This window comes from Varanus komodoensis, unplaced genomic scaffold (assembly GCF_004798865.1).
Source record: "Varanus komodoensis strain SLA01 unplaced genomic scaffold, ASM479886v1 scaffold19, whole genome shotgun sequence".
Classification (NCBI taxonomy): Eukaryota; Metazoa; Chordata; class Lepidosauria; order Squamata; family Varanidae; genus Varanus; species Varanus komodoensis.
In genome coordinates, this window is record NW_025335550.1 from 1942970 (window position 1) to 1959010 (window position 16041).

General features: G+C 42.5%; 1 protein-coding gene across 3 annotated transcripts in view; it reads right to left on the minus strand.

Moving 5' to 3' along the window:
- Positions 1 to 16041, minus strand: part of ZNF536 (zinc finger protein 536) — a 506153-nt gene that overhangs the window by 79839 nt on the left and 410273 nt on the right. For all 3 annotated transcript variants that reach the window (XM_044427921.1, XM_044427919.1, XM_044427922.1), the window contains one exon: positions 10207 to 10247. In XM_044427921.1, coding sequence (XP_044283856.1) covers positions 10234 to 10247 — 14 coding nt within the window. In that variant the 3' untranslated portion in view covers positions 10207 to 10233. The remainder of the gene's footprint in view (positions 1 to 10206; positions 10248 to 16041) is intronic.

Here is a 16041-nt window from a genome sequence, read left to right on the forward strand (position 1 = left end):
TTTCCCAGTTTTCTTGGTACCACAAAGGAATTCTATGCATATGTATCTTACCTGAATTCAGAACTTACATTGCATTCAGAGCTTATATTGAGAGCTGAGGCATTTGTATAGGACAGGATAGAAATGCCCCAAATAAATAATAATAAATAAACTTTGACCCACAATGCAGAATTTGGGGTGGTCCAAGGCGATGGGGGCCTCCTCTCTCCTCTCCATGCATTTATACCATATAATTTTTGGAGCAGGGTTTAGCATGGAGAAATCAGACCTTGTGTGTCTTCCTGATCGAATTTAGACCTGAAGAAAAACCTTGGCAGTCAAACACTGACAAAACTTTTCCTTTAAGGTACCAGTACATGGAAGTGGTTTAGAGAGGTAAGCTTATCTCTATTTCATTATTGGCACTAATGGATCTCATGAAAGCTCATATCACAAGACTCATCAGAAAGAAAGAATTTACAGAGAATACAACCCAAATTATACTTTCTTATTTATGGCAGTTCTGTGCCACCTTCCTGAAGGCAATCAAGCTGGTGTACAAAAACAAAGCAATAAAAAACCAGCACTAGCAAAACAGTAAAATCAACCTTAAAACCATCAGAACCATTTAAGAAGCCAAGTTAGAAGGGTGTTTCTTGACACCAGCCCTCCTGGATACAGAGCATGCGGGGACCAGCTGCAAACCCAGAGAGGAAGCTTTCAAGAGTTTGGGGACAGACAGAAGACAGGCCTTTCCACATGCCCAAGGAGTGGCCTTCTCAAAATGGGGGATCCCTCCAAAGGGCCTCTCCCACTGATCGTGATCACTGAGCAGATTCTTACTGAGACCCATTTAGAGCATTCAAATAAAAAAATGAAGCATTGAACCCTCAACAACAACTGGCAACAAATGCAGATCTTTCCATACTGGAATGATACAATTGCAATACCGTGTGCCCATTAGCATCCTTGCAACCCTCTTATACCACCTGAAGCTTCTGGGTGCTCTTCAAAAGTAGCTCCACTCTGGGCACCTTTCCATAGTCTAACCGTAATGTAACCAAGCTGTGTGTCAGAGCACTGGGCTGAGGAGAGCCATTCACTCTCAGCCTAACCTACCTCACTGGGTGACTGGCCAGGCATTCACTCTCAGCCTAACCTACCTCACTGGGTGACTGGCCAGGCATTCACTCTCAGCCTAACCTACCTCACAGGGTTCTTGTTGGGAGGATAAAATGGATGGGGGGTTGCAATGTAACAACAACGATTGATAACTCTTGCTAAATCAGCTGGCAAAGAAATATGCAAATACATAAAAACTAGCTGATATTCCTTTCAAAATGTTTAAGGTATGATAATGAAGAAGAAATCCAGTAGCTCTGGCCAATGCTTAAAAAAAGAGCATAGAAGTAGGCAAGCCAGTTGAGTGCTAATGGATGGGGCAACTGATGTAACACTTATGCTTAATAACAGCTTTAGGGAAGATCAAGGAAATTAAACACCAGTAAGCTCAACTTCAGCAGTGGGGAAGATATTGGAAACACTAATCAGGGACAAAACAGGGAAACTTATGATTTAATTAAAGATATTCAGCATGAATTCACAAAAGGGAGATCATACGTAACAAAAACTAATAGAATATTTGGGGGAGGGGGGAGAACCACACACGCAAAAAAGAAATGAAGACGGATGCTGTGAGTTTGATTAACGGGCACTGTGTGTTGCTTCCACCTGAAACCTTTATCACATTCCAATAGAAACTACTGTCCAATTGTTTTAAACCATCCAGAAAGCATTGGCTATTGGGAGGTATAGAACGGCATTGGAGGAGGAGGAGGAGGAAGACGAAGAAGGTGACGGCAAAGGCAATTGATGCTGGATTTCCACTGGTCCCTAAAAGATTTGGTTTGCCCCATAACAGAAGAAGTTCCATGAAAGTTGTAGACAGCATGTGTGCGTGTCTATTCATACTTTTTCTTACATAGATGATGATAAAAGAACACATAATAAATGGTCCAACCCTAAAGCCTCCCAGGTGAACCATCCACTAAAAGCACCACCAAGTTTTCTGGCTGTCTCAGTTTGTGGGCCTTCATCCCTGCCCAAACAGTGATTCAGAACAGCCACCGCCTCACCTGTATTTGATGAAATGGGAAACAATAGCTGGGTATCATCTGCATATGGATGAACATCAGTCAGTCCACAGCTCTAAATAACCTTCACAGTCAGTTTCATGTAGATGCAGGGGGAGGTAACTGGGTTCTGTGGAACCCCATAGCATAAATGCCAAGGCAACGCGCAACAATCCTCCAGCACCACCTTCTGGAATTGGCCTCCAAGTAGGAGTGGAACCACTGCAAAGCAGAGCCTTCCATTCACAACCCAGACAGCCAATGGTACTGAAAGCTGCTGAGACATCCAAGGGAACCACCAGGGTCACACAACTTCTGTCCCAAACCCTTTCCGAGGGTCATCCAACAGGTGACCAAGCCAGTTTTTATTTCAGAACCAGGCCTGAAAACAAACATAAACTGGAGCACACTTTCCTAGAAGCTCGATGTCACCTGCATATGAGTGACACCTCCATCCACAGTTCTAGAAAAGTGTGCACACCCCTGAGCTTGCAAAATGCACACTTTAGAAAAATGCACGCTGATTCAAAATGTGCAGGAAAGTACACACTTGGGTACACACTTTATGCATACTGCATTTCCCATTCCAATGGAAGAACAGATCAGATCAGTATCATAACTGTTGTTATGCAGAGAAAAGGTCAATGGGCCGAGCATTAATGGGCAGATTTCCTTGATTTGCATAGCCTCAGAAAAGATAAAATTACTTGTATTTGCTAAAACCTGAAAATCTTCTTATGGTGATTGAAACCTCCTGGGAGAAACATCCAGTCAGAACAAAGACCTTTCATGGGCAACATTTCCCTTGCCTTAGCCAATTATGTGTAGGGTAACAAAATGACCCCAAATGCAAGAAGTGCTAGGGTTTTGGTTTTGGTATTTGTTTTTGTTTGTTTGTTTTTTGAAAATAGGTCTGTCAGATTGCATAATGCAACCACACTAGTGTCTCTACGTTCTGCAGAAGCAAAAAATATAGCATTGTTTATGCCTTCCTTACAGGAGACCAAAAGCTCAGATTTCCTCCTATGTGACAGCATAGATTTGTCTTCCTAATACTGCATTAGTGTCTCATCTCCCCTATACAGAGAAATACATATATAAATAAATTCTAAATTATTATAAAACAATAACTGAAATCTACACATGAAGAATAACTGAAATTGGGCAAGATTTACTAGAGAGTTTGGTCCACACAAGCATGCAAACCCATGGTGTCTACAGCAGGCTCAAAACATGGCGTGGAACTTGACTTACATTGCCAGCCAAACGCCAGTGCTGCGTCTGGCTCAGTTCTCTCTGCTCACCTCACATGTACTCATCTGCAGCAACAGCCTTTAGGAGTCCTTGGGAAACAGGGCCAAACATCATTTCATTTGCATCGGGCCCTTACGATATCTTTTGGTGTCCCCTCCTCTATCTGCACATGGAAACTGACTGAACAGGTAGCTGAATCTTAGTTCAGCTCTGGAAGGGCTACGGCATCAGTCAGCAGAGGCTACTAAGGGAGAATGCAAGAAACATTTTGTCTCCCACACTGGCTGGATAAGAAACAAAGGCTGCATCTCTGAATGGGACTGAAAAGGTGGGTACAGGTGTAAATTATACACCGACACAGTGCAAGCAGTGCAAAAATTGCATATATTTTCAAGAAGCTTCATAATGGAACAGCAAAACATCATTAAAAATATATCGGATTCATTTTGCTATCCTGCAAAGGTAAGGAAATTTCATCCAGAACAATGAAAGTCAAAATGTTTTGAGAACATGGGAAACTGATCTATCGGAGGAATATTAAGGGCATCCCAAGCAAGTTCATATATACCAACAAGTGGGTATGAACTGATGCTAAGAAGAAGCAGGCAGCTAAGGAATTCAGAGGAATTTCTTGACACAGATGTGACAGGAAAGGTGCGAGAATCAAGCCACAATGCCAACTGGCAAAATGTTTAATGATAAGCAGTACTTGCTTAAAATAAAGATGTTCTGATTGCATATGAAGGCCTGAGTGGGGATTTCAGAAAGCTTTGCTGTTTCCTAAGCAGAACAGGTACAGCTTCCCATCTAATTATATCGGTCAGTGAGGAAGAAGTTTTAAATGGATCAAAAATCAAAAGGTGGTAAAGAATGGGAGACGGACTGCAGAAAGCTGCAGAAAGGACACTCATATTCTTAGTTAAATTCTAGGTATTAATACCTAGGAAGACTCTGTACCTAATACAGAATCTTCCTGAACTATTGAAAGGGATTTTTTCCAGATTTCCATCAAAATTCTTCTGAAATTTCCAATCATTCACTCTGAATGTTGCTTTTTGCAAACAAAAAATAGTGATACTCTGATATCTACACAGAGTCACTATCCTCCTGACTTTCCACCAAACATGAAGCTTCAAAATTCACTGTCTCAAAGCTCTTTTGGTTTTTCTCAGATATCCTCTGATATTTCTCCTGATGAGGAATTCTCAGTTTGGGTCATTTCATCCATCCATCCATTCCAATTCTATTCCACCCAAGAGCAAAAGCTCTCTGGGTGATTTGCAACAATACAAAAAGCATGAACCATAATGTGAATACAGACAGAATAAAACATCCAATATTCATAATATTAAACTAAATTAAAAGTTTTGATGAGGAAAACAATGAATGGCATCTTAGCAGCTACTATCCAAAAAATCTGCCCACTATCCAACAAATGGGCTTTTGAATCAAGCCTTGGTCACTGACAATAATATTAATGATGACTCTAAAAACTATATTTGTATCATAAGCAGTTCAAAAGATCTCCAGTCCTTTAGGTTGGTGCAGTTACATAACAGTTTGAAAGTTTAGATTCAGGAACAATGACTGGGAGAAATGCAACCCGTTTGCTGATTCCCCAAGGATGTCCTAGCATTGCTGAAATTTTCGCAGAGAATAGTGGACAAGATGGGTCTTGATCTGTCCTGTCAAGGCACTTTTTCTGTTCATAAAGCAAGAGGGTTTGTGCAATGTCAATGAAACGGATTCATTATCTGTTAAAGGATTCTGGTTGCAATGCATTTATGTACAATTTACATACCATACAATCATATACATGAAATGCTGCCCTATGAGGAGAGACTGAGAGAACTGGGCATGTTCAGCCTTGAGAAGAGAAGACTGAGGAGGGACATGAGATCCCTCTAAAAGGACCTCAAAGGCTGTCACAAAGAGGAAGGTCAAGATCTTACTGATGCCAGAGTGAAGGATGGGGCGGGGCATGCGGGTGGGTGCCAGCTTAACCCGCTGGATGCGGCCTGGGGCCGGCGGCCTCTGGCTGGTGGCCGAAGGGTGATGGCCAAAGGGCGGTCGCTGCCATTTGTGACCGTTCGTGGCCCTGCAGGGCTGGGCTGGCAGGGGGCTAGGTCGGTCAGTGGAATTTGGAATTTTGTATCGGGGGGGGTAGATGGGGAGTTTTTTACTGTTTTAAAGTTTTATTGTATTTTAATTTGTTTTTATGGAGTCGTCCCTGGCCACGACAACGGTTGAGTTTCCTGGGGAGCACGTGGGCGCCGCCATTGGGCTGGTCACGGGCAATGGACGTTACAGTGGTGGGGGCTTAACGTGTTCGCATAGAAGAAGGAGGGACAGATGGCTGACACCCATCCCTCCTTCTGGTTCTGCCCCCAGCCAGAGGGTTCCAGGTAGTCTTGTCAACCGCCCCTCGGGCCTGACGGTGCTGCTGCTCAATGCCAGGTCGGTCCACAATAAATCTTCCCTCATCCATGACTTGATTGTGGATGAGGGGGCCGACCTGGCCTGCATAACGGAGACCTGGGTGGGAGAGGGGGGAGATGTCGCCCTCTCTCAAATGTGCCTGCCCGGGTATCTGGTTCAGCACCATCCATGCCTGGAGGGGAGGGGGGGTCGCTTTGGTTTACCGAGCCTCTATCTCCCTCATGGGTCTTCCAGTCCCTTCGAGACCAGGGCTGGAGTGCCTCTATTTGGTGTTGGGCGATCGAGACAGATTGGGGATTCTGTTGGTGTTGGTGTACCATGCACCCTTCTGCCCAACAGTCTCCCTGCCTGAGCTGACGGACCTGGTGTTTATTTATTTATTTATTAAAACATTTCTATGCCGCCCCATTCGCCGAAGCCTCGGGGCAGCTCACAACATAAAGTTAAAATACAACAGTTGCGCCCCTACCTGGAGTACGACTACCTGGCGACAGTGACACATGCGTTGGTGACTTCCCGACTTGACTTCTGTACTTGACTTCTGTAACGCGCTCCACGTGGGGCTACCCTTGAAGATGGTCGGGATACTTGAATTGGTTCAAAATAGAGCTGCCAGGCTGCTGACGGGGACTGGGCATTATGTTCACATGACTCCAGTCCTCTGTCAGCTTCACTGGCTTCCCATTGAAGTCTGGGCCCAATTCAAGGTGTTGGTGTTGGTGATGACCTATAAAGCCCTAAATGGCTTGGGTCCTGGTTACCTGAAGGAGCGCTTATGTCCATATATGCCCACCTGCCCCTTGAGATCTGCAGGAGAGGCCCTTCTCCGGGAACCCTCCGTGAAGGAAATTAGGAGGGTGAGTACTCGGAGGAGGGCTTTCTCTGTGGTGGCACCCAATCTATGGAATGCGCTCCCCAGAGATGTCTGCCTGGCGCCGTCGTTATTTGTTTTTCGGCGCCAGGTGAAGACCTTTTTATTCAAATGTCATTTTAATTGTTAATAGTATTTATTCATTTTATTCTTTGGCCAGGGCGACTTAATTTATACTGTTAATTTATATTATTTTATGGAAGTTTATTTTTGGATGTGAGCTGCCCCGAGGCTTCAGTGAATGGGGCAGCATAGAAGTCTCCTAAATAAATAAATAAATAAATAAGTAAGTAAGGACACAGAATAATCAGTCCAAGTTGCAATAACCCAGTTTCAGGTTGAACATCAGGAAAACTTTCCTCACTGTGGGAACAACACAAGAGTGGAACCAGCTGCCTGGAGAGGTGGTGGGTTCTCCCACACCAGAGACATTAAAAAAGAAACTGGACAGCCACCTGAGTAGGATGGTGTAACATGGTGTCCTGCAAGAGCAGGGGGCTGGACTCGATGGCCTTCATGGCCCCTTCCAACTCTACTATTCTATGATTACTCAAAACAAAGTACCACTGTAGACATTTGGGCTTACTCTCAAGTATGTATAAGATCTCAGCCAAAAAGTGTTGGTTGGCCAGGGGGATTTCATCATTATCATCATTATTATTTGTAGTAAACTGTATCAATAAATTTAAAACAGAGAAAATGCATAATGGCAGGCATTTGAAATTTATAGGCTCACACATTATGAAAATAATCCATTCCCTACTAAACTTTGTTTACCTAAATAGCTCCTTATGAAATTTGTCAAATGTTGCGATTAGCACAATAAGACACGAGATGCATGATCCATATTCTTTTAAACCAATTAGGCACATGACATCTCCACTTTGTTCCAATGCATAGTTATGCATTTTCAGTGCAGTTCACACATTCAGTATTAATTCTAACACTGCAATCCTATATATATCTGCTCATAAATAATCCCCATTGAGTCCAATGGGAATTACTCCAAACTAAAATAGGATTGTTGCCTAAATAATCAATAGTGTCAGAACTATTTTTTTCAGATGACAATTTTCAGATGATACTTTCAGATAGAATTTTGTTAGGGTCACATGATATCATATCATTCATCATTCATCATTTTGTGATAGAAGCAGTGTGGCCTAAAACACACACACACACATACACAATTGCATACAATAGACTATAATGGTTCAACTGGAGGAGATTCTTTGGCGTTAAGACTAAATGATGCTTCACAACTATCAAGGATATACTCAAGTGCACTATCAATTTAGTCACTGTGGAGAAAATACTAAAGTGCTAAAAATATTTGTCCATAAACCAGTAGGTGGTATTTTCAGTCAGAGTCTGGTATCTAGCCCAGGTACCTGAAGGTTAATATATGTTTCTATGATATACCATCCGTGTCTAAATGAAACCAGACATTGAGTGGCAATAGCTTCAGCATATCTTCTCTTTTCCTTACACCCTGAATATTTTGTAGATTATGATGAAGGGCAATTCTAACATACGTTATCTACATTTTGAGCTCACTAGAATTATATAGAAAACCTAAGCTACAGTGTTGATGACAGGAGACCAATTGGTATTTATTTTATTCCTTCTTTCAAGCATGTTTATGCCTTCTTTCCATGGCCTATGATGGCTTACAATAATAAGTGTTATAATAGATTAGATCAACGTGACTGTGTTACTGGGTGCAAATGTATCTTGCTTATTATACAAGATTAAGATTAAAATTATACAAGACCTTTGGCCTCACACAGAGATCCTTTGTTGCTTCCTTCATGAAAACAAGCAAACCAGAAAGTTTCCCACTAACAGTGTTTCTCATTTGGCTCAAAGCAGGAAAGCATGGATAATTCTATGGTTAATAAGTCAGGTTATTAAGCCATGACTGGAACTTGGTTTAATATCCTGGCTTATGCTGAAGCTCTGGTTTCTACTTTGAATGAAATAGGAAAATATAGTTAATGGACAAATGACTGGTTTGATTTCACAAACGGAAGTGAAGGGTGCAGCAGGCACACGCTCAAATTCTGAAGACAAGGTATGATTGTCCAACTTCTCCCAATTTGCAATCAAAAACCAATAGAAAGAAATCCAACAAAATATCTCAAGCAGACTGATCAGAGAGATGAAAGGCAGAACTAAAAAGATGCACCTTGCAACCCCTGCTAAAACCCAGCAAGCAAGGAAGAGCACACCTTTGCAGGACGGTGTGCCATAGCCTTGGGGAAATTAGTGGAAAGGGTCTGCTTCTGACCATGAAAATTTGCATTTCAGATAGGAAGCAAGCCCTCACTTGATGACTAAATCCCTGTAGGAGCTGGCAGGGACTGATGCAGGGAGGAAGACATGTGCAACTGAAATCGATGATGCCCATTTCTGGATTGTACAATGGGTTTCGTTGCAAGGATAAAGTGGAGAGGAATAGAATTTAAAAGCCGTGTCTGGTCCTTTGCAACATCATTTATATAAAGACATTTATCAAAAAGTCTTTATATAAATGCAATTATAAAATGTATTCATCAATAAAGCTTCATCCAATGTATGCATTCCACAGCAGACTGGCTTTTCTCTGAGGTGCACATATTCTGCAAACCTGAGGAACAGTTTTTACTATTGGAGGGATAAGATCTGCAGAAACGTGCATTCATGCAAATGTGCAGTTGCAAGCAGAATCAACATTCTTGTGTATACCTAAATGTATAGCAACAATGCAGAGACAATGTGACACAACAAATATCATTAATTTTACCTGGGAGGGAAAAGGGGGAGGATGGGGTACTCAAGAAAAGGAAATTCACAGCAATGACATATTAACACAAACTTCACTTTCAGAACTGTCAAATGTAGAGCTCTCCCTAGATAATCCCACTTCACATTGCATGAAGGAATCAGTATGACTGCATATTTTTCATATAAAAAGAACAAAGTCCCTGCATGTGGAAAGGTAGCATATCAAGAATGCTACCCCCTTTTCTAAAATGTGCTTGAGCACTCAGACATGCCAAAGTCTGAAGTACAGTCTGGGAAAGGCCGCCACTTGGGGTATTTCTAAACTTTCAGAGAGCTAAGCTTTGGATCACTTTGATACGTCTTTCATGGTTTGTTCAATAGTGCAGCCTTGGCACAAGAAAATAAGATACCTATTGCCCACTGTAATTATCTGTAGAGATCATCATGCACATTGGGACCTTCATGGCTCCCTGAGTTCCCCATTCATTTCATTGGAGGAACTCAAGGCCAGCTGTGCAAGGGCTCTGTGCATAGGTTTGAGCCCCGTCTCCCTGTAAGTGCTCTCTTCATAGTAGTATGGAACTTTTGGCCCTCTCCCCCATTTCCCATCTTGTCAGCTTTTCATAAGGCTAAGTATCTGAGCTTATTTAGTTATCTAACATAATGCTAATTCACAATACAGCCTGATTTATTGCCTCCCTCCCCCATGAAAACAAAAGCCACAAATACAAGCCATCGCAAATGAAAACAAAGTGTTAAAAATACCTGTCTGGATTTTCTCTTGAAAATCAGTCATTGAGAATCATCTGTCAGTAAGACAAAATTAATTACTACATGTGAAATGGAGAAAATCAACATAAATTTAAATATTGCATAATATTACAAAAGCTCAAGTAATCCTATTATGTATTAGTCATACATGCTTACATTTTAAATACCCTCTCCTCCCCCTTCCCAGATAACTAATATTACATCATCAGATCTAAATCTTCCTTCCCCCTTACAAATATTTTGATAGCTTTATATCGCAATATTTTGGGGAAACAAACTGTCTGAAAAAATAGTAACTTGCAAAATTCCCAGCGCGATCCTCTCCATGCCTTCTTGGAAATAAGTCTGATTGAACTGACTGAGACTTATTCCTCCTTACGAGGGTATAGGGCTGCAGCTTTGGTCATCTTTTAATGCAATTATTGTCATGGCAGTGAAGGAGCCAACATAATTCCTCTGTCCCTTTTACCTACACAGGTCGGATCAGGTGTACTTCGCACAGACATCTTGTGCAATGCTGAGCGCTTTTGCTTCTCCCTGGCTGGGATGCTGGCATGCTTTGATCAGAGCACCTGAATCATCCACTACATGCAGAACCCATAAATTGGCATGCTGACATTGTCCCAAATCACCGAATGGTTTAGTTGCGCATGATGAAGGATTCAGATTGTTCTTCTCAAACAGAAAGACTACTGTGTCTAGCGAGGTGTGTGTAGTGGCCCTGTTAGGGATGCGTAAGAATCTGGTTTCAGTCCAATTTTGATTAGAAATTTACCAAATTTTCTGAAGTTCTCCATAGTTGGAACAAAAGAAACTTGAGGGTTTTTAAAAAAATCAAACTGATATAGGACAAACTGAAACTGAGTTTCCATGCATTGCTCTTAAAAATCTGGGTTTGAATCCCCATGTATTCAGCCACGTTAGACCTGGGTAAGGGCTGCCACATGCTCTTCCCTGCTGGCCTCTTGACCTAGAACATTTTCATGTCAGAAAGGTGCAAAATAGTCTTCTCTGCATTTGGATGGAATACATCTCTGAGAATTTGATTTCAGCTCACTTTAAAGAAGTTACAAAGAAGAAATTTGCAAAGTTCTTCGTATTGAAAGAAAGACGTGAATTTAAATAACTGAATGCAGGGGAAAGTAAAACCAACCGATTTGTCCGTCCCTAAAACTATGGGGCCTAACCTGCATTTTAAGTATAACTCGCCACACCTGCCAGGCCTCTGGGGCCTGCCTGCCTGCCTGAGATGCTTTGCCACGTAGCTACCTGTCACAGGTGCATGATTCAATACCCTAAATTCCCTTGAAAAGACAGGAGATTGGAACTAAACAGAAAAACTCTCCTACTCCCAGTCTGTTCAGAGATACCGTATGGGTGTGACAAGGCATACTGCAAGAGTTATTATCATTATGTCTTCAAACAAACTTTATTCACTTTTAATGCAAAGCTGGGATTTGCCTACACAATTAAGGGTGCAATTGCAGGCATATTTAGAAATATGAGGAATGCGGGGGATATAGAGCTTGCTTCCATCGAAACCCACATAGGATTCTACCCTAAATCAGTTGTCACCAAGATGTTAAACCTGCATTTTTTAATTTGACAAGTAAATTTAGTACTAGGATGCAGAATAAAAGGCTTTCTTGACTTCTAGGAGTTTGCTAATGGTTCTATTGGATTACCGGGGTTGCAGGGGGGAAACATCAAGATGCCTTGCATGGCACTCGTGGCAGTCAAGCCAGGCCACAACAATCCATGTGTCAGGGAGAAGGAGAGGATGGGCAACAAGATGGTGCACATGAGGCAGAGATATGGGAAAGTGCAGGAGAATCCAGAGACTGACGAGTTATTGCAGGGAGAACAGATTCCCTTCCCAACTGAGCTTCCCAGATTTAGAATGCCACACTCCTGTGTCTTTCACAGCAGCTTAGCAGAGAAAGCAAGCATGTGACATTTATTTTGCGTTGACATATTTACATGTTTCATCCACAAAATGTTGAGGAACCAAAAAAGCAAGGGGCAACTGGATTCCCTAGTCCAGTGAAGCTCCCATTGCAACATCAGCAGTTTGGGGTTTGCAGCGATGCTGGCCAAATCTATGCTCCACCCCCATGCCCAGAATCCAACCTTCCTTGGAGCATACCTGTGGTCCTCAAGTAACCAGGGTCCCAGGGGTGGGGGAGTTTTCTCAGCAACATTATCTGGTTCCCTGGTGTGTCGAAATTGACTAAGTCAACTGACTATTTCAAACACGATCAACACACATTAAAAACAGTCAGTAGCTACATAAACTTTAAGATAAAATGCTAACATATGCAAATGTAAAACTGAGGTTATGAACAGATCTTAAGATTCTTTAACAGAGAAAAAGATTGCCTGGCTCAGTGTATATCTACCCTGCCTGACTGGTATAGGTAACCCACTGAACTGCATTTGTGATAGGGATCCAGGATTGGAATTATCCCTCATGACCAAGGAGGTCCCAGTATGTGGGCATCACAAGCTCATGTTGGTGGAGTCCCTGCACTTTGAACACACCCCATCACTGCTACTGAAGCTAATTGCAATAATGAATGGGACTCTGGCATGCTAATTAGTTAGGCAACCCCCAAGAGGTCAATGTCCTAACTTTTATTTTATTTATTTACTTATTTAAAGTTTTTGTATGCCGTCCCCTTGCTATATAGCCTCTGGACAGCTCACACAAATAAATACATATAATGCAAATACAGTTAAAACCCGGAAACACCCTGGCTGCACAATTAAAACCTATAAATATTAAACACTGTTAAAATATTGTTTGAATAAAAAGGTCTTAGCCTAGCACTGAAAAACAAATAACGACGGTGCCAGGTGGACCTCTCTGGGGAGCGCATTCCACAGATGGGGTGCCACCACTTCTAATTCTTAGAAGGACAAGTGGCATTCGGCCACCCAAGATTAAACAAGAACAAGTCTGTGATGTCCTTACATGCCCGGGATGGTATGCACACTACAGTGTTGTGATATGTTGTGTATTGGGCTAGCTTAGTCTCCGATGGACATGTAAGACCCAGTTGCTTTCCAGAAGAGATGGAAAATGCTAGAACTGGTTTGTTGATAGGGAGCAAAAGGACTACCCTTGAAGACGGTCCAGATACTTCAATTGGTGCAGAATAGAGCTGCCAGGTTGCTGACGGGGACTGGGAGTTGTTCTCATATAACCCCAGTCCTCCGTCAGCTTCACTGGCTTCCCATTGAAGTCCGGGCCCAATTCAAGGTGTTGGTTATGACCTATAAAGCCCTCAACGGCTTGGGACCTGGGTATCTAAAAGAACACCTGAGTCCATATATGCCCTCTGCCCCTTGAGATCGGCAGCAGAAGCCCTTCTCCAGGAACCCTCTGTGAATGATATTAGGAGGCTGAGTACTTGGAGGAGGGCTTTCTCTGCGGTGGCGCCCCACCCATGGAATGCGCTCCCCAGAGATGTCCGCCTGGTGCCGTCGTTATTTCGGCGCCAGGCTAAGACCTTTTTATTTAAAACTTATTTTAATTGTTAACTTACAATGTATTTATAGGATTTTAAATTTTTAAGCCAAGATGTTACTGGGCTTTTTAATTTTTAATTGTATGAATTGTTATTTATATGTTTTAATTATGCTGTGAGCCGCCCCGAGGCTTTGTTGCGATGGGGCCAGCATAGAAATGTTTTAAATAAATAAATACATACATACATACATACATACATACATACATACATACAATTTGCACTTCCCATGGCTCTAAGGTCTTCAAAAGTGTCCTGCTGCCTTACTTACTGCCTAATTCAGAACAAAATGATCGGTTTGGCACTTCTGTATATCTGGTTTTTCAGCCATCAGTGCTGCTGTGGGCTTCTGAGGGATCTTTGACTGAGAAATTATGGGCTTCTGCAGTTCTGCTCCTAACCTCCTGTTGCTGGAGGTAGCTTATAGCCATCAGGACGAGAGGTCATTCGTAGCTTTATCCACTATGGAGCAGCTGGGGTCTTCCTATGGGAATATAGCCACAGAAGCACTACCCAGAATCACCTCTGTATCTAGTGTGAAGAGATGGAAAAACAAGAGTCCTGTGGATGGACTGGAGATGCTATTAAGATAGCCAGAGTTTATCTGAGCTGCCCACCAATCCCAGCCTCCAATGCCAAGGAAAGACAGAGAGTGGTGTCCTGGATCAAGGGCTGAACCAAAGCCAGTCCAGGGTGCATTCTGCTCCCGCTTCAACCACCGAGCCAACTCAGTGTCCTCAATCAGCCTAATGCATCTCCCAGGGTTCCTGTGAGGATGAAAAGGGGGTAACTCCATGTATTCTGTGCAGAGCTTCTCAGAGGAAGAACAATCATAAAATACTTAGGTGAACACCCACTGTGCATGTTACAATCATGTGTAGATTATACTCATACAGTTACAACTGGTCAATTGTTGAATGGAGAAGACTTTGCTGTGAGAACATTTCCAGACATTTCTTTATAGGGGACACAACAAAATGGAAAGCATTCCCAAAATTATTACTCACATTCTACGGCTTGATTTCCAAGAATTCACCATTTTGATGACACATATTCCTTCATTCTCATGCCTTCTATTTATGCATGGCCCTGTAGCCAAAGCTTTTAGGGAAACATGCATGTTATCCCCTATAAATGTGCATATCTTTCCTGAAGAGGCAGCATTTTCATTATCTTCTTAAACCCATCTACTTTAGCCACTTCTCCACATTGTTGCCCTCAGTGAGAAAAATTCCATGATTACAGGGGATAAGACTCAAGCCTGGCTTCAAAATTCTGGCCTGATACTTTCAGGGCTTAGTGAAAACTGGTTTATAGGAGAAGCTTTATGTTTCTACTGTAACCAAGATGAGTCCTAAAGCCTTTTCTAATCCTAGAGAATGTGTTCTAGAACTGAAGGTTTTATGCCACATCAGAGAACATGAAATGCACACGTGTGTTTGTCAAAAGGACAGGGAAGAGCAGAATCTTATGGCACTGTAAGAATCCTGGTGCAACTGACTCCATGCAATCTCACTCAATAGGGTTCAATAGGGATCATTAACAACAAAACCTGCAATCCAGAAAATAGTCCTACAGTTCCCAAAATTCCAGAATGCTGAAAGTTGTAAGGCTTCTCATTGTCTAAGTGTGCATAGAATCATGGAGGTCACTATCCAACAGGGCACCTGTAAACCTCTGAACTTGGAAGCACCCTTCGAAGGTCAGAGTGAAAGCTGGGAGGAAAGGGCAGGCTCAGATCGCCTCCATCCTCTTCACTTTCCAAACTATTTAGGCAGCTGATGGTTTTTCCTCTTCTCACCAGGAGGACAGGCCAAGGCGCAACCAGGATTCCTTGCTCCTCCCTCCTCACCCCCTTCCTGCACTCCCAGACTGGCTGCAAAGACTGGCTTCTGTCTTCCAAGCCAGACAGCAAGGAGGGAACAGTGCTGGCTGCAAAGGTGGAGATTGGAGTCCGAAACACCAAAGTCCAGGATGAAGCTGGGTGTTCTTTGACAAGCAGTGTGGGTCTGCTGACTACAGAAGGTCATGTGTGCAGAGGATGTAACAAACAGGATATTTGCAACAGGGAACTATGCCTATAGGGTGCTATACAGAAGACAAGCGAACATGCGATTACACATACTTGTGCAAGATTACCATTTTTAAAAAAATAAATAGCAACACAATTTCTGCAAAGATCTAGACAAAGGAAGGAAGGAAGGCAGGAAGGAGAGAGAAGGAAAGAAAGATGGAAAGAAAAGGAAAGAAAAGAAGGAAGGAAGGAAGGAAGGAAGGAAGGAAGGAAGGAAGGAAGGAA